The sequence below is a fragment of the Pleurodeles waltl genome, chromosome 6 (genome assembly GCF_031143425.1).
Source record: "Pleurodeles waltl isolate 20211129_DDA chromosome 6, aPleWal1.hap1.20221129, whole genome shotgun sequence".
Taxonomy (NCBI): Eukaryota; Metazoa; Chordata; class Amphibia; order Caudata; family Salamandridae; genus Pleurodeles; species Pleurodeles waltl.
The window spans coordinates 285,724,255-285,751,448 of record NC_090445.1 but is presented as its reverse complement, the minus strand read 5'-3'; the positions used below and the strand labels follow the sequence as shown (position 1 = coordinate 285,751,448).

The 27,194-nt window shown below is 47.3% G+C and overlaps 1 protein-coding gene across 1 annotated transcript in view; it reads right to left on the bottom strand.

Moving 5' to 3' along the window:
• RDM1 (RAD52 motif containing 1) overlaps window positions 1-27,194 on the bottom strand; it is a 102,597-nt gene that overhangs the window by 57,425 nt on the left and 17,978 nt on the right. The window contains exons 2-3 of the mRNA XM_069238082.1: window positions 26,511-26,690; window positions 10,759-10,881 (exon numbers count right to left, since the gene is read on the bottom strand). Coding sequence (XP_069094183.1) covers window positions 10,759-10,881; window positions 26,511-26,690 — 303 coding nt within the window. The remainder of the gene's footprint in view (window positions 1-10,758; window positions 10,882-26,510; window positions 26,691-27,194) is intronic.

Here is a 27,194-nt window from a genome sequence, read left to right as displayed (position 1 = left end):
GAGATTTGGGCTCGTTCACCGAAAAACCCAGGTCGAACAACAACTGAGTCGTTGACTGCAGATGATGCGACACAAGCTCCGGAGACTTGGCTTTGATCAACCAGTCGTCCAAGTAAGGGAATACTGCTATCCCCTTCCTTCTGAGCTCTGCCGCAACCACCGACATCACCTTCGTGAAGACTCGCGGTGCTGAAGTAAGACCAAACGGAAGGACCGCAAACTGATAGTGCTGCGATCCTACAACAAACCGGAGATACTTCCTGTGTGACTTGAGTATCGGGATATGAAAGTAAGCATCCTGCAAGTCGACAGACACCATCCAATCTTCCTTGTTCAACGCCAAAAGCACCTGAGCTAGGGTCAGCATCTTGAACTTTTCCTGTTTGAGGAACCAATTCAAGATCCTCAGGTCCAGGATTGGTCTCAACCGACCATCCTTCTTGGGAATCAGGAAGTACCTTGAGTAACAACCTCGACCCCTTTCTTGCTCTGGGACCAACTCCACCGCGCCCTTTGAAAGGAGGACTTGTATCTCCTGTTCTAGCAACAGGAGGTGTTCTTCTGAACAATAAGATGGGCAAGGCGGGAAGGGGGGCGGGAACTCCCGAAAGGGAAGGGTGTAGCCTTTTCCCACAATACTGAGAACCCAAGTGTCCGTTGTAATAGTCTTCCACTTGCGGAGAAAATGCTGTAATCTTCCCCCTACAGGAGAGGAGTGAGTGGGAAATGGTGGAAGCCTAAGGCTGCTTTCCCTGCTGCACCCCTCCAGAGGATGAGGAAGAGGCAGAGTGCTGCTGAGAGGCTCCTCTGGTGCGGGCCCTACCCCTCCCTCTAAAAGATCTATAGGGATGGAAAGAGGCAGGTTGCTGGAATTTCCCCCGAAAGGAGGAGGAAGAGCCACGCCCAAATCCACGAAACCTCCTGAAAAATCTGGAAGAGGCAGAGGAAGAAGGAGCTTGGAGTCCTAACGATTTGGCTGTGGCACTGCTCTCCTTAAATCGCTCCAAGGCCGAATCAGCCTTGGCCCCAAACAGTTTGTCCCCATCAAAAGGGAGATCCAATAGGGTTGACTGCACATCCGCAGAAAACCCCGAATTACGGAGCCAGGCCTGTCTCCTTGCCACCACAGCCATGCCCATTGCTCTGGCCACTGAGTCGGTCGTGTCCAGCCCAGACTGAATAATCTGGGTCGCGGCAGCCTGGGCGTCCGAAACAACATCCAAAAGACCCTGGGGAAGCTCCGTAAATGATGAGGAAATGTCATCCATCAGAGCATGGATATATCTCCCCAGAATACAAGTTGCGTTGGTGGCCTTCAACGCCAGACTGCAGGACGAAAAAAAATTATTGGACTGCGCATCCAGTTTCTTCGAGTCCCTGTCCCCAGGCACCATCGGGAAAGAACCAGGCGCTGATTTAGATGAACAGGAGGCCTGCACCACCAAGCTCTCCGGCGTAGGGTGTCTAGAAAGAAAGCCAGGGTCAGATGGTGCAGCTCGATACCTCCTGGCCACGGCCCTATGAACCGCTGGGGAAGATACTGGTCTCTTCCACACCTCTAGCACCGGATCCAGCAAAGCGTCATTAAATGGCAAGAGAGGCTCTGCCGCAGCTGAGGCCGGATGTAGCACCTCTGTCAGAAGATTCTGCTTTGCCTCTGCCACCGGCAAAGGTAGGTCCAGAAAGTTAGCTGCCTTCCGTACCACAGCGTGAAAGGAAGCAGCCTCCTCCGTGTATTCCCCTGGAGACGAAAGATCCCACTCAGGGGAAGTGTCCAGCCCACTGGCTGTATCCAGACCATGCAGTCCATCCCCCGAGTCCTCTAGTTCTCCTTCCTCCAGGACTCGTTGGTACTCCTGCTCCTCTAATAAACGGAGAGCACGTCTCCTCGAATGAAGCCTCTGCTCGATACGCGGAGTCGACATGGCCTCCGCCGAAGTCGAAGATCGGCGCCGATCCCCAGAAGCAACCGACGCCGCGTCCGGCGCCACAGGTAACTTCGGCGCCGATGAAAGAGCAGGACGTAGAGAACACGGAGCTGATGGACCCACCGGAGTCACAGGACAAAATCCCGACGTCGACGGGATGGAAATCTCCGGGGCCAATCCCTCTGAAGCCACCGGAGCGGCCACCGACACCGGCGCCGAGCCCACGTTCCCAAAAGGGAGAAAGGGCATAAAGGGTGCCGGCCGTAGAGGCGCAGGATCACCCAATGAAAAGGCCAAAGGGCCAGCCGGAGCACCCCCTGGAGCCATCTGTTGGAAGATGGTATACATCGCATTTAGGAATGCGGTACTATCGGCTCCAGGGGTGGGAAAAGCCGGATACTGGGGTGCCTGTATCGAAGGCGACCCCGACGCCGGCCTCGACGTCTGTGACGCCGGAGACAACACCAGAGGCTGCACCACTTCAATCACCGACGCCTGTCCAGGTGAAGTTGGTGACGCCGGAGAGGGTAACGGCGTCGACGGATGCGGCGTGACCGTGGGACTGACCTCCCAAGTCCTCCGGCGCCGATCCGAAGACCTGGAACGAGTCTCCTTGCTTGAATGGCGCCGTGAATCTCTACGGCGCCGGGAGTCTCGATGACGCTGATGCCTTGGCGAAGAAGACTTCTTGTGATGTTTTTCTTTCTTCAACTTCGCCATAAACAACTTAGCCTCACGTTCCTTGAGGGCCTTTGGATTCATGTGCTGGCATGAATCGCAAGTCGAGACGTCGTGGTCGGAGCTCAAACACCAAAGGCAGTCGGAGTGAGGATCCATAACTGACATCTTGCCCCCACACTCACGACAAGGCTTAAAACCCGACTTTCTCTGTGACATTATTACTGCAGAGAAGGACTACGCAGCAAAAAATACCCTGTAACCACGAAAGTAACAGTTGCTCCCTCGAAGATAACCGTTTCGAATGCACGGAAAAAAGGGAACTGACGTTGGCACGTCGTCGAGGACCTCTTATTGCCTGTATGACGTCAGACGGCGTCGCGTGGGCTAGAGTGACGTCCTCGTCGACGTGCAGAGACTAGGAAGAAGATTTCCGTCGAATGCTGGCGCCATGGGAGTATTCATTAGGTGAGGAATCCACAGGTAGTTGTATCCATCAGAAAGGGTCTGTTTTTGGATGAAAAAATGTTATCCAACCGTGTTGCGTTTCAGGCCCTTCCCAGTCAAAGGTGCAAGGTCCAATCACACAAGTGAGGTATAATTTTTATCTGGAGACACGGGGGAACGGTGGGTGGTAAGAAATTTGTGGCTCCCCACAGATTCCAGAACTCTCCCTCACATACATATGAGGACAATATGAGAGTTTAGGCACAGTTTCAGGTTTGTAAGGGCTTCTTGGTAAGGACTCTCGTTTAAACCTGGATATCCCCGGGAGTCTAGTTTTAAAAAATGTCAGGGTATGGTACGTTTTCCCAGGTGGCACCTGACCACCTGAGCTATGGCCAAAACTATAAAGTTATCCATTCTGTAAAAACAAATTTTAACAAAAAAAGCATGAAGTCTGCAGGATGAAATATCAGGTCTCCAGGACTTGTTTTGGTGTCTTTTACATCACAAGCCCTATGTCTAACCACACAAGTGTGGTGCCAATTTTATCATGAGACAGGTGGGAACACAGAATAGTAGAACATTTGTTATTACCTATTAGATTTCTCTGCAATTGTCCCTTCCAAATGTAAGCCAGAGTGCAAGAAAGACATTTTGCAAAATGCCATTTAGATCACGTTACTATGGGTACCCGCAAATATAGAGATGTACAAATATCCACAGCTCCAAAAGACAATATTTGGTGTACATGTCAGGAAGGCATTGGTTTCCTACAAACACATTTTCCACTCATATTTTAGCATACGAATACCTATATACTTGATACACAATTAAAAAACTGTTGTAAGGTGCAGCACAGTTGTTGGCTCTGGGTAACTCAGGTTCTTTGAGAACAACAATCCCTATATAACCAGAACAACCAGAAGGGTCTAGCACATGAAACAATACAATGATTTTCTATATCTGCCATTGTGACAAAAAGTTACAGATTTAAAGTTTGTTACAAATGGTTGTTTGTTTCCGCATTTTCAACATTTCTTCACGAAACCCTAGGGGGATCTACACAGATGACCCCCTGCAGAATTTGGTATTGTGTCTACTTTTCAGAAATATATAGCTTTGTGTCATCACTCATGGGTGGCTCACCAGTTTCTGCCACTAGCTGGAAGTAGGTTGAAAGCACAAAAAATAAGAAAAATGGGCCATTCCTTAGAAAAATGCAAAAAGTTTAGTAAAAATGTTCTTTGATACACCTCTGCTTGTTCCTGAAAGCTGGGAAGATAGTGTTTTAGGACAGCGAAACTTGAATTGATGTAATTAAAAAGGCTGTTTCTGGCTCAGCACCTTCCCACCCAATTTCCCCCCAAATACATAAAATGTAGCTATGCTATGGTTATTTCTTGGGCCCCTCAAAGGGAATTCACAAACCCTGAGTACCCTTAAAATCCCCATGATGTTTAGAAAAAAGGACGCAAATCTAGAGTGGTTACCTTATGTGGGAAAAAGTTATGTAGACATTAGAGCAAAGTACCCCAATAGCAAAACAAACATTTGCAATGCAGAGGGCCGTGCATTTGCTTCAGTTAGAGGTATTGGCACTGAATTTATAACTGGACTTTTCTTGCTGCACAAATTGGTCAACCCTCTCTCATAATTGGGTATTTTCCTGCCACATAGTTCCAGTGGCCCTGCATATACCTAAAGCACTTCTTTCTCTATCCGCAGCCAAAAATGTTGGCATTTAGCATCCTAATTTCAATTCTGCCATGCCAATTCCAATAGAATGCCACTTTCACCACCCCACCATCAGAGTTTCTGGCTGGCTAACACTATTCCCCCACTAAAAGACACAAGACAGCCATAAGTGATGGGCGTGGTTAAAAGCCCACAGACTGATAACAACAGGTCGGAAAGAGCTTGCACTCTCGACTTAAAAATGAATATTTGTAGTTCTTAAATGACGTATCAACCGGTTTTGCCTGGTTATGCTGCGAGTCTGCACAGGTATTAGCCTGGCATTGGTGATTAAAGGCAAGTAGAATCACTCCCGACCAATAGAGAGAGGTCCCGTTTTGTTTCCTGTTCAGCACGGGATTCACAGGTGATGCTGAGGTGAAATTTGGGCTTCGGCTACAACTTGCTGACAACAGCTGGTGCAGGACTTATATTCCGATATTTCAAGTTCCTCTTCCTTTGAGGGATCCTCTCACTGCACTGACCGGAGGGTGAAGTATATTTCTAAAGACATGCTACCGACTTTACCGAGTCATGTCCGTATTAATATGGGTATCCCGGACGACGCTGTGCCTAGGACTTCTCAGGACTCTGTATTGCCTCTGTTTAAAAGACTGCCTAGTCTAGACCTCCCACTACATCAGTTTGTCATGGATGTGATTTTGCAGGAATGGAAGGATCCTGACCATATTGCTCTTCCTCAATTCATGGCCAAACTTTACCCCTTGGAGGATATAGGGGAGACGTTGCCTGATTCAGTACAGGAGGATACGGTGGCGGCCAGTTTGGTAGGTAGGACTTCCTGGTAGGAGGAAAACATCCTGAAGGATGCTGCTGATAAGAAGGTAGACTCTTCTGTGAAGAAAGCGTATGCTGGGGCAAATCTTGCTTTGAGGGCAGGTGTCTACCGAGCTTACAGGTCTCAGTCCCTTTTGTCTGACTTTAAAACTCTGTTTGCCGCACTCCAAGAGGGTGGCTCCTACCCAGATTTTCTGGAATCTATGGTGCAGCAGGCTGAATTTTCATCGGATATTGCCTTTGACTCAGTGAGGGCCTCTGCTCTCTCCTGTGGTGCTTCTGTGGCTGCCCGTCACGATCTCTATTTGAAGAATTGGAATACGGACACCGCCCAACGTTCCATGGCACTACATCTGCCTTTTAAGGTCATGAGTAGGAGGAAAGGTTACATTGGGTGTTTAAGGAACGGAAACATTCCTCTTTCATTCCGGAGGCCATAGCTGTACAGGCCGTCCTGAGGGGGGTGGTGCTTATCTAGGTTTTTTCAGCAGCCTTCCCACAGACAGGCAGTGGGGCCTGGGAGTCAGAAGTCCAGTACTAAAGGCTTGCCAGTGAACTTTCAAAAGCACTCCCGCACGAATCCAGGCACTGACTTTTAGCAGTCCTTACTAGGTCCCAGGCACCATTCCTGGGGTTCCCTCTGTTGTTGGGGGGGGGGTTTCATTGGTTTCTGGACACTTGGCGCTTTACCACGTCATACAAGTGGGTGCTGAGAGTTGGAGACGGGTTACCACATCAGGTTTCTACACTGTCCAGTCCCTTCTGGAACTGTGATGACATCTGTGTTGCTTGATCATTGATGGTTTGAGCTCTCTTGTCAGGGATTCAGGCCTTCCTGTTGAAGAAGGCTATTGTACTGGTTCCCCCCTGCCCAGAGGAGCTACAGAGTGCACTCCACCATTTCTCTGGTACCAAAGGTAACGGGGGCTTTCAGGATTGTCATCTAAAGGGTCTGAACAAGTCAGTGAGGAAAATTCCGTTCAAAATGGAGGCTCTCCAGCACATTATCCAGCTGATTCAAAAGGACGCTGTCCTGGCCACATTGGATCTTCAGGATGCCTATTTTCATGTTCTGGTGGCTCTGGATTCTCAACGGTTTTTGAGGTTTGCTGGTCCTGGGGCACCACTGGCAGTTTTGTGTCTTCCCCTTCGGTCTGCGTTCATTTCCACAGGTGATCCCCTGGTGGCTTCTCTCCATCTTCGAGGGATTTTCATTTTCTCCTACTTGGATGATTGGCTTCTTCAAGGCTCCCTCCCTTAAGGTCTTCTGACTGCATTTGGAACAGACCATATGTATGCCAAACATCCATGGGTTCCTTCTGAATCTACCCAAGGGCGACCTCCAGCCGGACACTAGGAAATTTTTTATCAGCACAGATTTCGACACCTTTCTGGCCAAGGTGTTTCTCCCGCAGTCACGGATCTCCAATTGCAGGACCTAATTCTGTCTTTTTTTAATCCCTTCCCGGCCCCTCTGGGACTTTGGATAGAGGTTCAGGGTCACATGGCAGCGGCTGTCTTCACGGTCCTTTGGGATTGTCTTCATCTGAGGCCATTGCTGTGGCATTTGCATCCCTTTGTGACTCAGTGAATCTGGCTAAAGGGGTGTTGATGCAGCCATCTCCTCCTGTGGTGCTGGTGACCGATGCAAGCCTTTTGGGCTGGGGTGCTACCCTGGGGTCCAGGATGGTCCAAGGCCGATGACTTCCTGCGGAAGCCCCGTCGTTCATCCAACTGGAGGGAATGGTCGGCAGTGGACAGGGCCTTCCGTCATTTTCAATCTAACCTGTTGGGTTGCAATGTGTTGGTTTGGTAGGACAACACAGTGACTGTGACTATATCAACTATCAGGGCAGTACCCACAGTCGCTCACTGGATCTGGTGGCATGCTCAATTGCACATTGGGCGGAGACTTATCTGCAGGTACTTTGGGCACAGCACATCAGGGGTGTGGACAATATGGTGGCGGACTCTCGGAGTCGAAAGTTCCCCTGTTCTCTGGAAATGCAGCTCTCGTCTCTGGTATTTCGCATGATTTGCAAGAGGTTTGGGTGTCCCCGCCTGGATTTGTTTGCCTCATGGTGGACTGCTCTTCTTCCTCGGTTCTGCTCCAGGGGACCAGAAGCAGAGGCTTGGGGTGGACACTCTGTCGATTCTATGGGCTCGGGGTCTGTTGTACACTTTTCCTCCCTTTCCTCTGGTCCAGTCTTTTCTTCTGAAGGTATGATTGGAGAGGGCTCCAGTGGTGGCAGTCCTCCTTTTCTGGCCTGGCAGATCCCTGGATTCCGTTGCTGCAGAGCCTGGCAGTTCTTCCTCCTTGGGTTCTTCCGCAGGTCCCCTCCCCTTGAGACATCTGGGTCCCTCTCTTCTGCTCTCCCTGACGCTTGCGGTTTGGATGTTGAATGGCGAACTCTGCTGAAGGATGGTTTGCCAACTCATATTGTTTTCTTGGTACAGGGCTCCAGGTGGCAGTCTACACTCTCTTCCTATTTTAAGGATTTGTCTAATTTTGCTGGTTGGTGTTCCCTTCACCATTTTTCTCCTGTGTTTTGTACTGTCTCTACTATAGCTTTTTGTGGATGGATTCACTAAGAGTTATGCTCTTTCCACCCTGAGGAGTCATTGGGCTGCTATCTGGGCCTTTCGAGATCCTGCCTCTTGGTTTGCTTCTGTGTCTACTTTGGTATCTCAGTTGTTTCAGGGTTTTTTCCTTCCTAAACGGTGGTGAGATCAGATGTTCCTCCTTAGGATCTGTCTGCTATTCTTCAGTCTCCTCCTTTTGAGCCTCTTTCATCTGTTGATCCCAAATTTCTGACCTGTAATGTGGCCTTTTCAGTGGCTATTACTTCAGCACGACAGCTGGGGGAGCTGACCGCTTTGCATTGTTCCCCTCCTTTTCTGAGATTTCTTGAGGATGATGAGGTCCTTTATATGGATCCAGTGGTCCTTCCAAAAGGTTGCTTCCCATTTCCATTCTCAGGAGCTGATTCTTCCTACCTTTTGCCCTTCTCTTTCTTCGCGGGAAGAGTGTCTGCTACACACACTGGATGTGAAACGTGCTCTCTCTGTGTATGTGGACCTGACTGCTCAGTTGAGGTCCTCTGACAGTATGTTTGTGACATTTGGGGTTGTTAGTCATGGTAAGGCTGCTTCTAAATTGACCATCTGCCGCTGCCTTAAGGAGACCATCATCCTAGCCTAATACGGGGCGGGATTGTCTTGCCCTGTGTCTATTCAGGTATGCTCCACTATGGGTCTCTTGGCCTCCTGGGCTGCTTTCTCTGGGGTCTCTTAGGCAGAGATTTGTAGGGCGCTTACCTGGGCTTCGGATTCCAAAGTCACCCGGTACAAATCGATTGAACTGTGCTCAGGCGCCCGCTGGGAATTTTGGTTCTCAGGTTCTGAAGGCAGTTAGGGGGAATCCTTCCTTATGAATGTTTTGTTTTTTCATTAAAGTGCACTGCATTTCAAACTCCTTGGGCTGTGTGCTTCTTTCTCTTTTCTGTCCTACACAATAGTCTTCTCTTGTGGTGTGGCTTTGGTATGCCTCAGAGTGCGAGGACTGGGTCAAGAACGAGAGACGTGGAGGTAATGACCGGATTACTTTCCGGTAATCCTCATTACTCTTAGACCTACTCATCTTCAACCCAGTCCTCAGTCCCCTCCCACCCTTCTGGTTCAGGCCTTTGTGCTATTGGTATCAGGAGGTCTCCATGTTGGTGGGGAGTTTTAAGCCTGACCCGGAAGGGGGGTGGGGTAAAGGAATGTTGCCTGTTTTATTTCCTGTTTGGGATAGGGATATTCCTCTTAGTGTGAGGGCTGGGTTGAGGATGAGTAAGACTAAGAATAATAAGGTTTACTGGTAAGTAATCAGGGCATGTTTTTTTAACAACCACTATAGCAAATGAAAAAAAAAAAAAAAAAAAGCCGAAGCATTTCTGCTCTCCCTCCGCCATGGAGCGCAAAGGAAAGACAAAGAAAAACAATGTGACATAACTGGTGCTCACGCAAAGCGCTCCAATACACGATCTAGTTCGCGCTGTATCAAACTTAAAAACACCATGGAGCACGAAAGGGAGAGACAGAATAAAAAAGTAGTTTGCCACCCTAAAGCATATCGGCAAAAATGCAATTATCCATGTAACAGGGTCAGTCTGCAAAGCAGTGACCCAAGGCGGGACAAACTAAAGCATTTACCAATGACATCAAGAGATTTTTGCAAGGCAAGTCCAAGAACAAATTAAAGTGATGGGTGTGAGGTGGGCATGGTTAAACCCCACAAATGGATTATAACATGTTGTAAAGCAGCGCTTGAACCTGAAAAGGGGACAGCATTGGGGTGCAAAGACCTCAGCAGTTGAAGGGTTAAACTAAAAACTGAGAAACAATTCTGCAAATACCATTAAAAACAACTATTTGGGCGGTGGTGCATACAAAGGCTCACTACAAAACTGCAAACGTGTTTACGCATGGTACAATCTTACACCACTGCTTGGGATGTTCCCTTGAAATACCCAGTTCGAATTGCTGATTGCATGAGGAAGTGGGTGAGGGTTACAAAAGTGGAGGCGGAGCACAGAAACATATACTTATTACCTGCATAAGGTGCTGCTAACCCCTCACAAATGTAGTATTTCTCTAGAACACACCTGCATTTGAACAATTAACCATATCAGAAAAGCTTTCAAAATACACTATTTGTTTTTTTAAACTTGTTTTAGAAGGGCATCCTTTAAAATCTCTACATTAGCTACAGCCTTTAACATTAAGGGCATTATTGCGACCTTGACGGAGGGGTTTACCTATGTAGATCGTAATACTGCAGAAGGAATATCCAGCACATTTGTGATGGAGGAAACCCCTTCGTCAAGATCGTAATAAGGCCAAAATCTGTACTCTGTGAAAGTCGGCTCTTTCTTAAAAAAAATTTAAAAAAATTTTTAAAAAAGAGAGAGGTTGAGTGTGTCATATTAAGCAGTATTTACTAATGCCTTACTATTTTTTTTTTTTTTTTTTTTAAAAGGATTTGAGAAAAAATAAAGGAATTTGGGACAGGGAAGTATGACTGATATTTTGTAACAAGAACTGAAACACGTGTAACCGTAATTGGTAGTGTAGCACATGCACAAACGGAATCACTAACAAAAAAATTTAAGTTTACAAAATGACTTACCATAATTATTCGCTTTGACCATCCATTAAAGCCAAGATAGTGATTGGCTACATCTTGGCACTTGACGCTGTTTAGTCCACGTCCAAAGTGTTCGTATCCCTTTTGCTTGGTGCAAAGACGTACCTGGTTCATGAAAACATTTACCATACCAAGAGAGTTTTAGAATATTACGTTAGCATGAAACTACAAAATGTAAAAGGTTCACCCAAATACACTAAAATGACAGTTGCATACTTGCACAGCATACTCTTAGTATAACCAACAAAAATATTGTCTAGGAACAGTGACAATAGTACATTTTCATTTCAAAATAATTCTTACGCAGTTCAATAAGAATGAATAAAAGGAGCAGGACCCAAACATCAGGCCTCTCAACTATTTTTTTTTTTAAAAAGCTTCTTGAAATGTCACAAATGAACGAGTTACTTACCTTCGGTAACGACTTTTCTGGTGGATACATTAGCTACCTGTGGATTCCTCACCTGATGAATACTCCCATGGCGCCAGCATTTGACGGAAATCTTCTTACTAGTCTCTGCACGTCGACGAGGACGTCACTCTAGCCCACGCGACGCCGTCTGACGTCATACAGGCAATAAGAAGTCCTCGCCGACGTGCCGATGACAGTACCAACATTTTTTACGTGCATGAGAATAATAATAATAACCCAATGCAATGAAAGAGCAAAGCAACATCTCTTAATATTGTAAATCACACAACATTGCAATAAAATAGCTGTAGATTTATATATACGAATCATGTATATACCCAATATATATATAGATTTATATATAAATATACACATATATACAAATATCATACATGCAAAATGTATTGCAACTTTGAAGACCAAAAGGAGCACACTCAAGGATTGCTTGGAGAGACCAAAAAGGCAACGGGGAGGCGGGTGGGACCGTGAGGAATCCACAGGTAGCTAATGTATCCACCAGAAAAGTCGTTACCGAAGGTAAGTAACTCGTTCTTCTGATGGATACAACTACCTGTGGATTCCTCACCTGATGAATAGAGTCCCAAAGCAGTACCACGCCCGGCGGTGGGTGCCTAAATGGTCAAACCAAGAAATCCTGCAGCACTGACCGTGCAAAATGACCGTCCCTTCTGACCTCAGAGTCCAAACAGTAATGTTTCACAAAAGTGTGAAGGGACGACCAAGTTGCGGCCTTGCAGATGTCAACCACAGGAACACCCCTGGCCAAGGCCGAAGAGGCCGACTTAGCTCTGGTGGAGTGAGCTCTAATGCCCTCAGGCGGATCCTTCTTTGCCAAAGAGTAACAGATTTTAATGCAAAGAACAACCCACCTGGAGAGTGTTCTCTTGTGGACTGCCTTTCCTCTCCTCTTGCCCACGTATCCGACAAACAGCTGATCCTCCAGCCTGATATCCTTCATTCTGTCGATATAGAAGCTCAACGCCCTTTTTGGGTCCAGGCGATGTAGTCTTTCTTCCTCCTTTGAAGGATGAGGCGGAGGATAAAACGTGGACAAAGTGATTGTCTGAGCCAAATGGAAGGGTGAAACAACCTTCGGAAGGAAAGCAGCCTTGGTCCTCAACACCACCTTATCCCCATAAAACGTTATATAAGGGGGTTTAACCGATAAGGCCTGCAACTCACTCACTCTCCTTGCAGATGTTATAGCTACCAGGAATACTGTTTTAATAACCAAATACCTTAAGGGGCAAGAATGCATAGGCTCAAAAGGGGACCCCATAAGGAAAGTCAGGACCAAGGACAAATCCCATTGAGGCATAACGAATGGTTTTGGAGGATATTGATTCAGAAGACCTTTCAAGAATCTGAGAACAATAGGGGATTTAAATAACGATGGTTGGTCTGGAAGACAAATGAAGGCTGACAAGGCCGACAAATAACCCTTAATGGTAGCTACTGCACAACCTTTCTGCGCTAGAGACAGTGCAAAAGACAAAACATGTGACAGATGAGCATGTAAGGGATCAATCTGTCTCTCTCCACACCACATAACAAATTTAGACCACCTATTAGCGTAGATAGATTTAGTGGAGTGTCGCCTGGCCGCTAAGATAACATCCACTACATCAGGCGGGAGAGAGAAGGAACTCAGGTTGCCCCGTTCAATCTCCAAGCATGTAGGTGCAGACTCTGGAGGTTGGGGTGTAAAACCTGCCCCTGCGACTGCGAGAGGAGGTCTGCCCTGAGAGGGAGACGGAGCGGAGGGCACAGTGAGAGTTGGAGAAGGTCGGAGTACCATACCCTCCTTGGCCAATCCGGAGCTATTAAGATGACTTGGGCCCGGTCTTGGCGAATTTTCCTCAACACTCGAGGAATCAAGGGTATGGGGGGAAACGCGTAAAGCAACTGGTCGCACCAGGTTATCTGAAACGCGTCCCCCAACGCTCCCTGCATCGGATACTGGAGGCTGCAGAATAACAGGCAATGCGCGTTCTCCCGAGTGGCAAACAGATCTATCCGAGGAAACCCCCACATCTGGAAGATTAAACAGACTTGATCTGGATGGAGACGCCACTCGTGGTCTGCCGAGAATTGGCGACTGAGACTGTCCGCACGTACATTCAAGACCCCGGCCAGATGATTTGCCACCAAGCAAATCTGATGGTCCTTTGCCCAGGACCATAGCCGAAGAGCTTCTCTGCAGAGAAGGTACGACCCTACTCCTCCCTGTTTGTTTATGTACCACATCGTGGTAGTATTGTCCGTCAGGACCTGTACCGACTGACCACGAAGGGATGGGAGGAAGGCCTTGAGAGCCAAACGTACAGCCCGTAACTCCAACAGATTGATATGAAACACCTGTTCCTCTGGAGACCAAAGCCCTTTGATCTCCAGATCCCCCAGATGAGCTCCCCATCCTAGGGTGGAGGCATCCGTTATTACCGTGGCCACTGGTGGCGACTGCGCGAACGGCTTCCCCTGTGAAAGATTGTTGCCCGCAATCCACCACTTCAATTCCACAGCAGCATCTCTGGAGATCTTGACAGTACCTTCTAAATCTCCCTTGTGTTGAGACCACTGCCTTCGGAGGCACCACTGAAGAGCCCTCATGTGCCAGCGAGCATGCGTGACCAACAGAATGCAGGAGGCGAACAGACCGAGCAGACGAAGGACCTTGAGGACTGGAACTACCGCTCCATTTCGAAACATTGGAACCAATTCCTGAATATCTTGAATCCGCTGAGGCGGAGGAAAGGCTCGACTCAATGTTGTATCCAGTACTGCCCCTATGAACAGGAGGCGCTGAGAGGGCTCCAGGTGAGATTTGGGCACGTTCACCGAAAAGCCCAGGTCGAACAACAACTGGGTTGTTGACTGCAGATGATGCGACACAAGCTCCGGGGACTTGGCTTTGATCAACCAATCGTCCAAGTAAGGGAATACTGCTATCCCCTTCCTTCTGAGCTCCGCCGCAACCACTGACATCACCTTTGTGAAGACTCGAGGTGCTGAAGTAAGACCAAACGGGAGGACCGCAAACTGATAGTGCTGCGACCCTACCACAAACCGGAGATACTTCCTGTGCGACTTGAGTATCGGGATATGAAAGTAAGCATCCTGCAAGTCGACAGACACCATCCAATCTTCCTTGTTCAACGCCAAAAGCACCTGTGCTAGGGTCAGCATCTTGAACTTTTCCTGTTTGAGGAACCAATTCAAGATCCTCAGATCCAGGATTGGTCTCAACTGACCATCCTTTTTGGGAATCAGGAAGTATCTTGAGTAACAACCTCGACCCTTTTCCTGCTCTGGGACCAACTCTACCGCGCCCTTTGAAAGGAGGACTTGAACCTCCTGTTCTAGCAACAGGAGGTGTTCTTCTGAACAATAAGATGGGCGGGGCGGGATGAGGGGCGGGAACTCCCGAAAGGGAAGGGCGTAGCCTTTTCCCACAATGCCGAGAACCCAAGTGTCCGTTGTGATAGACCTCCACTTGTGGAGAAAACGCTGTAATCTTCCCCCTACAGGAGAGGAGTGAGTGGGAAACGGTGGAAGCCTAAGGCTGCTTCCCCTGCTGCACCCCTCCAGAGGACGAGGAAGAGGCAGAGTGCTGTTGAGAGGCTCCTCTGGTACGGACCCCACCCCTCCCCCTCCCTCTAAATGACCTATAGGGGAGGGAAGAGGCGGGTTGCTGGAACCTCCCCCGAAAGGAAGAGGAATAAGAGCCACGCCCAAATCCCCGAAACCTCCTGAAAATTCTAGAAGAGGCAGAGGAAGAAGGAGCTTGCAGTCCTAACGATTTGGCTGTGGCTCTGCTCTCCTTAAATCGTTCCAAGGCCGAATCTGCCTTGGCTCCAAACAGTCTGTCCCCATCAAACGGGAGGTCCAGCAGGGTCGACTGCACATCCGCAGAGAACCCTGAGTTTCGGAGCCAGGCCTGTCTTCTTGCCACCACAGCCGTGCCCATCGCCCTGGCCACCGAGTCGGTCGTGTCCAGCCCAGACTGGATAATCTGGGTCGCGGCAGCCTGGGCGTCCGAGACCACATCCAAAAGACCCTGGGGAAGCTCCGTGAATGAAGACGAAATATCATCCATCAGCGCATGGATGTACCTCCCCAGAATGCACGTGGCGTTGGTGGCCTTCAACGCCAAACTGCATGACGAAAATATTTTCTTGGACTGCGCATCCAGTTTCTTGGAGTCTCTGTCTCCAGGCACCGTCGGGAAGGAACCAGGCGCTGACTTTGAGGAACAGGAGGCTTGCACCACCAAGCTCTCCGGCGTAGGGTGTCTAGAGAGAAAGCCAGGGTCAGATGGTGCAGCTCGATACCTCCTGGCCACAGCCCTATGAACGGCCGAGGAAGACACCGGCTTCTTCCACACCTCCAACACCGGATCCAGCAAAGCCTCATTAAATGGCAAGAGAGGCTCAGCTGCAGCAGAGGCCGGATGCAATACCTCTGTCAGCAAATTCTGCTTTGCCTCTGCCACCGGCAAAGGCAGGTCCAAAAAGCTCGCTGCCTTCCTCACCACAGCATGAAAGGAAGCAGCCTCCTCCGTATATTCCCCTGGAGATGAAAGGTCCCACTCAGGGGAAGTGTCCAGCCCACTGGCTGTATCCAGACCATGCAGTCCGTCTCCAGAGTCCTCAATCTCTCCCTCCTCTAGGACTCGCTGGTACTCTTGCTCTTCTAAAAGACGGAGAGCACGCCTCCTCGAATGAAGTCTCTCCTCGATACGCGGAGTCGACATGGCCTCCGCCGACGTCGAAGAACGGCGCCGATCTCCAGAAGCATCTGACGCCGCGTCCGGCGCCACAGGCAGCTTCGGCGCCGAGGCAGGAGCCGGAGGACGAGGTCTTGGAGCCGATGGACCAACCGGAGTCACAGGGCAAAATCCTGACTTCGACGGAGGGGCAACCTCCGGGGCCGAAACATCCGAAGCCACCGGAGCGGCCACCGACGCCGGCACCGGCGCCGAGCCCACATTCCCAAAAGGGAGAAAGGGCATAAAGGGTGCCGGCCGAAGAGGCGCAGGATCACCCAACGAAAAGGCCAAGGGCCCCGAAGGACCAGCCGGAGCAGCTCCTGGAGCCATCTGCTGAAAGATGGTATACATCGCATTAAGAAACGCGGGTACTATCGGCTCCAGGAGTGGGAAAAGCCGGATACTGGGGTGCCTGGATCGAAGGCGACCCCGACGCCGGCCTCGACGTCTGCGACGCCGGAGAAAACACAAGAGGCTGCACCACCTCAATCACTGACGCCTGACCAGATGAAGTCGGTGACGCCGGAGAGGGCAACGGCGTCGATGGATGCGGCGTGACCGTGGGGCTGACCTCCCAAGTCCTCCGACGCCGAGCCGAAGGTGACCTCGAATGAGACTCCTTGCTGGAGTGACGTCGTGAGTCTCTACGGCGCCGGGAGTCTCGATGACGCCGGTGAGACCTTGGCGAAGAAGACTTCTTATGATGTTTCTCCTTCTTCTTTGACTTTGCCATGAATAACTTGGCCTCGCGCTCTTTGAGGGCCTTCGGATTCATGTGTTGACATGAATCGCAAGTCGAGACGTCGTGGTCGGAGCTCAAACACCATAGACAGTCGGAGTGAGGATCTGTAACTGACATCTTGCCCCCACACTCTCGACAGGGCTTGAAACCCGACTTCCTCTGAGACATTGTTACCGCAGAGAAGACTACGCAGCAGACAATACACTGTAACCACGAAGGTAACAGTAACTCCCTCGAAGATAACCGTTTCGAATGCACGGAAAAAAGGGAACTGTCATCGGCACGTCGGCGAGGACTTCTTATTGCCTGTATGACGTCAGACGGCGTCGCGTGGGCTAGAGTGACGTCCTCGTCGACGTGCAGAGACTAGTAAGAAGATTTCCGTCAAATGCTGGCGCCATGGGAGTATTCATCAGGTGAGGAATCCACAGGTAGTTGTATCCATCAGAAACATAATTCTATATACTTTTTCTATACATCACCGATACACATGTGAGGCCTGGTCCGTGCAATAAAAGACAAAGTAAATTAAATAAAAAATAAAGACATGGATGAGCAATATGGATATCTTCCAATCCTACATCGTTTCTTTATAAGGCAGTAAATACACAGGGGCTGCATACTCAGCAAGACTTGTGGGAGCTAGTGTTGGTTCAGGACAACGGATGGGATTTCAGTATAGGCGAATGTGGGATGAGGGCAGGCTAACTGCACTCACTTGGTTAAAATATGGGGTGTGGATAAGTCCATCCAGAATCACATAACCACTCACACTGACACATGCAACTTTAACACCCAAGAGTACAATTCAACTGATCAAAAGGGAAACTTAATTAGCTATTGCTCAGAGAAGGCGGAACGTAGCAATTTCAGAAGGGGCAGAAAGAGGTCATATGGGGTGTATAGCAAGAATGAATACACAACACGTTTTTTTTTTTTTTTTTTTGCATCAGACATGGGGGCCAAGTTGAAAACATAAAATCGTAAAAACCAGAGAATTTCAGCAATGCCCTGACTCAGCAATGTGAAGATGTAAAATGAGAACTTGTGTTAAATAAATATTATTAATCATATTGGGTTGCTGTTTATTTGATTGCTCTTTAATACTTCAACTTAAAACACTAGAGATAAAAGTGTTTCCTGGTTCCTTAAATTTTACTGCTTCTGCTTCTCTTTATGTTTCCTTTAAGAGAGCTGTTCTATTCTCAGACATAGACTTGTACATCAGTGCCCAACTCCTCGGTGCCAAGGTGATAGGAGGGTGCACTTTGGGCTGGGTTCCGTTATAGGCTCAAGGAGTTAGGGCAGGCAGGATGGCATGCACAATGTAGGAATAAGGCTAAGAGTTGAACAGCTAAGAGGCACCGAAAAACATTGACATGTGTTGGCAAACAAAACGCCATCACAGCACTCTCTAGTCCACATGCATGCTCCCCCAAACTCTACTTCATCAGGTCTGAACAGCACTTGGCTCTACCACATCTGCGGTCAACTCCATTTAGGACTTTAAGATATTCTAAGTGTTGTTCGTGGGCTTTCTTCAATACCTTGAATACAAATCAAAACCCTTACATAAACTCCAGTAGTGGTGGATGCCAATGATCAGATAAGGACTGGAATTGCGATATTAAAACAAAAGTAAAGAAAAAAAATCTTTAGCTCCGCCTACCAAAACAAGTCTTAAGCTTCACCTAAAACATAAGAAATCTACTGAACAAGAAGCACAGTCAAACTATGTTCGAGTTGAAGACAAAAGCAACAACTGTATAGGAGACTATGCTTCTCACGTGTCACCCTTACATGCTTTTGCCCCTGCTGTCAGTGCTACAAAAAGGCCCTCTAGGTGATACCTCGAGACATACAAGTGTGATAAGGGCAACAACACACAGGGCTCGGTCTGCTTGCTCCCACATCAACAGCGGCTCAATCTTGCTACCCACTGGCCACTGTAAGAGTCCCTTCCCCCGATCTCAATCGGTGGAGCATATCCATCTCCATTGATTAGTCCTTATGCTTCCATAACAAATAGGGACTCCACATGCACTGCATGATCCATTGGAGAACTCTGGAGAACCACTTCCACATCTTCTCCCACAATTGTCCTTGGTAGTGGTAGCCATCCGACGTATCAAACAACAAGATAGTACAAAATTACAATCCACAGTGGAGTTAGCAAAGAACTATTGACACACCCTCCTCAAATGTAGGGGTTGCATTCAAGACCAAGTACCTTAGAGGGTCTTAAACCTGGAAGTTGACTGAAGATACTTAAGCCCATCTAATACAATGACTAAAGACTCCTTTCACAGATCTGCCAGACTCCTTCCACAGCCTTGTCACTATCTGGAGATGAAGTAGACCTTATGTGGGATGAACATTTTTGACTACAACTGAAAACCCATATCTACATGTTCATCCATCTACTGGCAGCTAAGCCTAAACCCTGGAGAGCATTGAGCAAAAGTATACACTATGCATTTCATTCTCTTATAATGATTCCCATTATATCTCACAAAAGAAAGAAGATGAGCAGATGGTCTTGGTCACCGATTTTCAACAGGTGCAGTTGTGGTTTATTCTGAAACTTTCCACTGACTCTCCAATATGACTTCTTCAGAACGTGGATCCTTTCCAGACTCCCCACAGGCCATTGAATCCTAAACCATTCAAGATCAGCTGGTTTGTCTCCAAACTCTGGTTCCAAATCTCTAAAAGTCTTACAGAACAACAGCCACTGTTAATTGTTTCTCCAAACTGCAAGTCTTACCTGGTATCAGCAATCTCAGCGGAATATTGATGTGTGGATGGCACTGAGAAGGACCTATTTGGACACTGAACCTAGAAACAGGGGAGTGAGGAACTCTATTTAATCAGACGTAAGTGGCTTGAAAACTAACCTTGGTGCCCCCGGCACTATCAAATCACACACATAAAAAAGACAATGTATGAGGTCCACATATAATTGTCTTGGATTGCGACATCAATGGTTTCTTTCAAATATCTTCCTTCCGGCGAAGAAACGATGCACACAATTTCAAGTGACAAAAAGACAGTTGAGTCACTGAGAGGTGATGATATTTTTTTTATTTCACTCTTCAATTCAACAGAACAGCTTAAAGATTACAGAGATTGGAAAAAGGGCAAAAACATGTTTTGCGACTACAAAAGAATAATGTGTTGTTTCATCAGGGCGTTTAATTTATAACAGAGTAGGAAATTGGCTCTGTGTATACTATATCAAAGTGAGGAAAGTGTGCACAGAGTCCGGGGGTTCCCCAGAGGCTTAACTGCTTCTGTGCCGCAGACGTAACGGTTACGTTCCGCGGCACAGTGGTCCTGTGCCGAGGACGTAACCATTATGTCCCGGCACCAGAGCTCTAGCGCTCCCTCCATGGGCTACCCCCACACACCCCAGGGCAGGGATGGAAGGGTAAGCCCTTCCCCCTCCACCTCTTGTCGACCCCCCACCCCCCCCCCGGCGTCTGATGACTTCAGTTTTTTTTTTTTTTTTAATTAGGTCATTGTCATGAGGGGAGCAGCCCCCTTGGGCAAGGGCCGCTCCCCAGGGGACCTAATTATTTTTAGGCCATTTTTGTATGTGGGGAGCGACTTCTTAGGCAAGGGTCGCTCCCGGGGGGGGGGGGGGGGGGGGGGGGGGGGAGGGGGGTCAAAATTACCTTTAGGCCAATCTGTCCCCAAGGAGGGCAGAAACCACTAGACACCAGGGATTTTTTTTAAAGTTTTATATTACTCAATGAGGGGAGGGACCACTCCCCGGGGGGGCAAAATATTTGTAGGCCTTTTCTGCCCCCCCTGGGGGCAGATCGGCCTATTTTTGGAAGGCCCATCTGCCCCCAAGGGTGCAGAAAAGCCCACCAGAGACCAGGGAAGATTTTTTTTCCAAAATAGGAGGGTGGGGGTATGGCTATACCCCCCCACCCCAAATAAATGAGTCCAAAGTAGTTCTGCCCACCAGTGGGCAGACAGGGCAATTACCCCTGATCCAAACTGAACTGGGGTGACTCAGGCAAGCATGTTGTGAAGTGGGGTATACTGGAGCAGAGTGGGGTAGATTTAAGTAGCGTGAGGGAAAACTGGGGTGGAGTAGGGTAGATTGGAGTGGAGTGAGGTTGATTGGGTTAGATTTAGTGGAGGAGACTGGAGTGGGGTAGACTGGTGCAGAGTTGGGTAGATGGGGATAGAATGGAATGGAGTGGGGTAGATAGTGGAATCTGGTAGGCTGGATCATATTGGAGTGGAGTGGCATAGATGGGGTTAGAGTGGGGTAGATTGGATAGGAGCAGGGTGGAGTTGAGTGGGGTAGAGTGGAGTAGAGTAGACTGGATGGAGTTGAGTAGGGTAGACTGGATGGAGTGGAGTGAGGTAAATTGGAGTGACGTAGACTGCAATGAAGTGGAGTGGGGTACAGTGGAGTGGGGTACATTGGAGTGGGATGGGATAGACTAGAGTGGGGTATGTGGTGTAGAGTTGAGCGGTATAGAGTGCAGTGACATGTCAAAGATTGTCGTAGAATCAAGTGGCATGGCATTGAGTGGAAGGGCATAGAGTGGAGTATGCGTGGTGTAGTGGCGCACTGCCATTACAGATAACACATTTTCAACTGAAAGGACAATTACATTTGCACTGAAAAACGGTTTTACTGCACACAAACGATTAAGAGTGTAAATCTTATCACCTAGTGTACTGATAGGTTTTAATCGTATTGAAATATTTGTTTCCACCACACTTAAGAATTATAAAAATGTGTTTCATTTGTACTAATTCCGATATATTCCAAAACCTTAGCACAGTTCATTTAATTTTTGTTGTGTGCTGGAGAAAAACAAAACTTCCTACACCCTCTCTTCTTACATGGATACTCAGCAGAATTGTCACACAAATTCAGAGAAAGAAAAGTAAACACCAAGCACTCTTGGAAGAGAGTTTGACATTTGACCTCTGTCTTTGAATGCACAGCAAACATGATAAAAACAAGATTTAAAGGTCTGTTTACTGAAAGCGAGCTTGTGGAAGAAAACAGTAAACAAGGTTTGGGTAACAGGAGTGATGAACTCAAGCTGGACAGACTAAAGCAAATAAAGCAAGAAAATGTAAGTTACAAAGCCACTGGTAAGCAACGGGCGGAATGCATTGCTGGGTCAGCTTTCTGAGTGTCCCCAAGATGTCTTTAGCAAACCAGACAGCTCGGCTGTCTTGTAGGCTTCGAGCTAAAGAATCGGAAATCCCCAGAGACCAGGCTCCACACACAGTGCAACAAACAACAATCCTGCACTGCCCAAAGCAGACACAACAAAGACAGATACTTGTTGAAGATGTTTGACACGCAAAACAATCTCCAATTTTTGCGAAGAAAAAAATGTTAATTTTTCTAAAAGAACCAAAACAGCAACAACAGCCGTCATAGGTTACATTCGGTTATGACGTTAGACACAAAAAGTAATGTCCCCCATGTCCACTGTTCAACTCCTTTGTCCGATGGTTATAGCTGATGTACATTCTTTGGCAGTAATGTTAATTTCAGTGACAGAGATTCAGATAGAGTGTGAGTGGGTGAGCGAAAGAGGGCCCCAAACAAAGAAAGAAAAGGATGGCCCACAAACGGAATGAGACGGATACCGGAAAGAAAGTAAGGGAGAGTGTGGACTAAAAGAAAGGGGGAGTACAGCACCGAAGCAGGGAGACAGACAAGAACACATACACACAAATAAATGAGAGATATACACACAGTGGAGTTGAAAGTATGGGAGGACAAAGAAACAAACAAACAGGGGGCAGAGGGAGCAACATGCTCAGACTTAACCCAAGACAGAATATAACAAGTATATATGTAGAGCACACGTTGACCCTAAGAGGACTACTGGAAATCATGGATAACAGATGTTTATAGTTACACAACTCCATGGTAATCCTGGAATTAGAAAGTATACAGTAGGTCCCAGGGGAAGCCAAAAAAACAGGGCCAGAGTCATCACTGAGTGCAGAGTCATATTTCACAACATCAGAAAAGGCGGCGGTGATGGTCAAAATGGGTAAGCGAGAGGCACAGTACGAGGTGGGTGTTGACATACACAATATAAAATGTGGGACCCCGATGGTGTTGTAGACCCAGGTTGCGTACAGATACAGTGGAAGTAAGAGGAGGGCTATGGCTACAAGTGATATCCAGAGGTGGGCACATAAAGTCGAAGTGACAGAGGAGTAAATGACGGATAGATGCAGCTAAGCCTGACAGGCACAATAAATAAACAACACAGTGGGGGTAACAGGCACAGTCAGGGTGACAAAGGAAGTGCTTTGGGGTAGTGGATATAGAAGGGGAACATATGCAGTGAGAGTAGCAGACCACCTGGTTACAGATACAGTGGTGTTGACAGACAATAGGGAAAATAAAGTGGTGTGACAGAAGGTAAATACTGGTGCTATACTGTGGAATCTGAAAACTATAGTGGGTGACATATACAATGGAGGCTTGACAGGTACAGCTGCAGTCACAGATAAAAAAACTGAAAGATAAAAGGAGGTGCCAGTTACTGAAGTAGAGTATGAAAAAGTGGCGTTTACCAACAGATAAAGTGGATGCAAGGAATGGTGGGAAGCAGATGTTGTGTGGGGGAGGTATATGCGGGGATGATATCTACTGAGAGGTTGTGTAGACAGGCAGATTAGAGATACAGCGAGGGTGACTGATACAGCAGATTGTGGAAATTTTCACTGGTGAGACAACAAACTGAAATTAGAGTTTCAGTGGCGGGCAGACACAGGACGGAGACAAGTGAAAGGGGATGACAACAAGATTGCAGATTGAAGGGGATGAGCTGTCATGCTAGATAAATAAGGTGGTTTTTAAGCTACTGGCTGGCAGGCACTGAAGGTGTTAAGCCAACAGGTGTTCTATGGGTGAGGTGTGTTGACAAAGCAGGGTAAAACAAACATGGTGGGATGAACATCAGGTGCCATAATGTGGAGTAAACATAGGTTATTATGCAGACAATGCAGTATGTGGTTTTGGGAGATGGGGACAGCTGACATAGTGAGGAAGATAACCTATCTAGGGAGGAGGCGTAGTCCTGGACCCAAGCTCCACCAGGGCCTCAAACTGAAGGTGCGCCTCTGTTTAAAAGGCCAATAGGACGGCATAGCTCCGGTTCTGAGTCCTCAGGCTAGGCTTGAAGCTCTGGTACTCCCTATCTGAGGCTCTCTGTGCTCCTTCCAATCTACTAATCCTTATACCCTGCGAGCTAAAAAAACTACCAATGACATCACAAAACATGCCTTATAGGGGAGGACAATCACAACAAGAAAGACGCAAGGAAAGCAAACCGCATGGCAGACAATAGGGGAGAAATGAATACATAAACATCCCTTAAAGGAATGTGCATGCACACAACTCCTAAAAGGGTAGGAGAACCAAAGCACTTTAAAGAGAAAGAGAGCTACGGCATGTTGTGTGTAAGTTTTAGAATTTTAAATTATCTACACCATATTTTTAAATAGAACACCTGCAATACAGGATGCGATCCAAAGCCCCAGTAAATGAAACTTAACTGAGTGGTGTATTAGGACACCCTTTTAAGGCAGTGCATCTAGCACTTCATATACCCACAATATAAGTGCTGAAATAGCTCCAATGGGTGTAAACATTGGTCTCTTAAAGGCCCCCAAATGCATCATAGAAAACAAACACTGATGAACAAGCATTGATATGTGGAGGGGGTAAGCAGCGATGAGGGAGGAGCTTGGGGGGGGGGGAAACGGGTGAAGCAGCATAGCGGGGGTGGGAGGGCAGGAGCCCTCAGGAAAAGAACGCCTGACATGTGATCTGGGTTTTTGAATGCACAGCAAACATGACAAAATAAGAACACGATTTACAGGCCTGTTTGCAGAAACAGCGCTAGGAGCGAGTGAAAAATAGAGCACTTGTGTGAAGTGCTCAAAATCAAATAAAAACATACTTCCTAAAACAATTGCTTAAATGGGAGCTGTGAGCAGATAGAAGTAATTTGCCCATGTTGCTGGGGACGGCTAAACACAGGAAGAGGCATGATGCATACAAGCCATGGAGAAATGGGAAGAAAGAATAGAAGAGCGACGATGGAGCCAGCAAATAGGAAGCTTATGAGTGGGCTAAAGCACACAAAGTATATACAACATGTCTCTTCAAGACAGGGATATACTATCTAGCTGAGACCTAACAAGAAAGGTTTAGGCCTAGCAAAAGGTGTATTTTGCCAGATCAATTTTGCAGTGTAAAGGCTGCACAGCTATGCTGCAGTGGCCTAGTGTCATGTTTTCACTTTAGTGGCGGCATAATATATGCTGCAGTTCACTGGTGTCATATAACTTACAGGCCTTGGATACACAGACTACCATCTACTAGGGACTAACGGTTAAGTTAAATCTGCCAATCAGGGATTAAACAGTTTTACATTTTTGAAGGTTCTGAGCACACAGACGAGGTGCAGGACAGCAGCACCTCAGTGTCAAAAAAGTCCATACACCAGCAGCATCAGTCCAAACACTGAGGGTGAACATGCAAAAAAAAGGGTCCTTTCTTAAAAGGAGTGGTGTCACGAGAGATGGTTAACCAAGTTCCTAGATAAATAGGTAGCTCTTTAAGGATTCTCTAAATTTAAGACAGTCTTTTTACAGTCTCAGATATTATGGTGGTGCATGCTAAAGGGAGAAAACCTGGCTCTCTTGTACATAAAAGATAGAAATGCTAATAGGCCCACATTAGCAACCTGAGCTTTCTGGTTAGATGGCATGGGGCAATTTAGCAAAATAGTTGGGAGAGTGGCCTACTGAAAGCCAGTGGGGGCAGGGGGCTTGAGTGATGTGACTGTGTCACTTAAGTCAAAACAAAAATCAGGTTGTACAACTTTCAACTCTTGATGCTTAAGAAAGATATACTGGGTTGCCCTGTGCACCAACTATTGCAATAGTCCAATCTGGATATGACCAATGGAAGCAGTAAAGAGATCGTCTGAGGGCAGTGGATCATCAGGACACCTTCTACCAGACATAAGTGGTGAAATAGCTACTTGGAAATTAACTTGATTGGACGGACAACTGAAAAAATCACATTCAAAAAGCATTCCCAAGTTATTTGCTTGTTCCACCAGGACAGGGAAAGAAGTTCCCAGATTCTCTCGCCAAGGGTGACGGAGATTGACAGGGCTGAGAGGGTCCAGAGGAGGATGCGAGTTTCATTGCCGTTTAGGTAGAGCCAATTATGTATCATTCAGCAAAGCATTTGTGATAGGCAGTAGGGCAACCTAGGAAGGTTTCCTAGCTTGTCTTCAAACTTGAGGTGAAACTTGTGTCCTCTGCATATATCAGATATCCAATTTCATAGGCCTTATTCGTAGACTGCTGGGTAGAAAGAACATACAATAAAGAGTTCTTGTTGTGTAGAATGATATCAGCTGTTATGTTCTGTTCTAGTTGTGGACCTATTAGCGTTCCGTTTGACAATGGTTTACTTCTAAAAGTGACAAGCTTTGATCACTGTTTGGGTGGTGCCACTGGCTGCCCTCGGTGAGTTTGGAATAAACTTCTACACAGGATCAGCAAATTGTCTTATTTAAACGTCTCTGTACTTCAATACCTAAAAAGTGTGTAACATTTTTAAATGAAGACAAAGAGAAAAAAAAAAGTTCGACACATACACAGATTTCAGGTTTTGGAGATGGAGAACACATATGGAAGTATTAAATTATCACGGTTATATACATTACAGAGAAAGGATATTTTGAACATGTTAACCCTACCTTCAATGGGAAATCCTGGAAAAGCACCTGCTTATCACATGCTCTCTGTGCCCGGCTTGCATCTCTGGATGAGTAGAATTTTACAATTGCATAGAATCCAGGCTCAGCAACTGCAGCATTTTTGCAAACTCTGATTGAGTAAAGAAGCCCAAACTCTGAAAATGTCTTCATCAAGAGAATCTGCAAAAAAGTGAAAGCAAAACAGACCTCATAAAGGTGCAACATAGGTTAAACACCAAAGTACTCCTACAACAACTCCAGTATATATAGCTCATACCTCCCAACATTTCTTCCAATACAGATGTCTTTTTGCAGCACATGCAACAAAGGAGTGATACATCATAAGTAATGAGAAAATACTGTCATTTAAACACAAGAATACCTTATACTTTCAGGATTCAATATGAAATCAAAAAAAGCTAACCCCTCCAAAAGGCATCAGTCCCAATGACAAAATCCTCAATCAACAAAACAAAAGTATGCTCCCATTTGGAGGGACAATTTTCAAAGCTCCAGCAAGGTGGGAGCGCATTTACTTTCCATACCTGTTCTCCTGCAGGCAAGGAATACTACTGTGTCCCGGGAGTGGGCTCCCTGAGACACAGTGAAAGAGCCAAACCAAGGGGATGAGGGTCCCCAGGGCCTCTTAAGACTTGGGGTAGGGGCGCCATGCATCCTATCCCC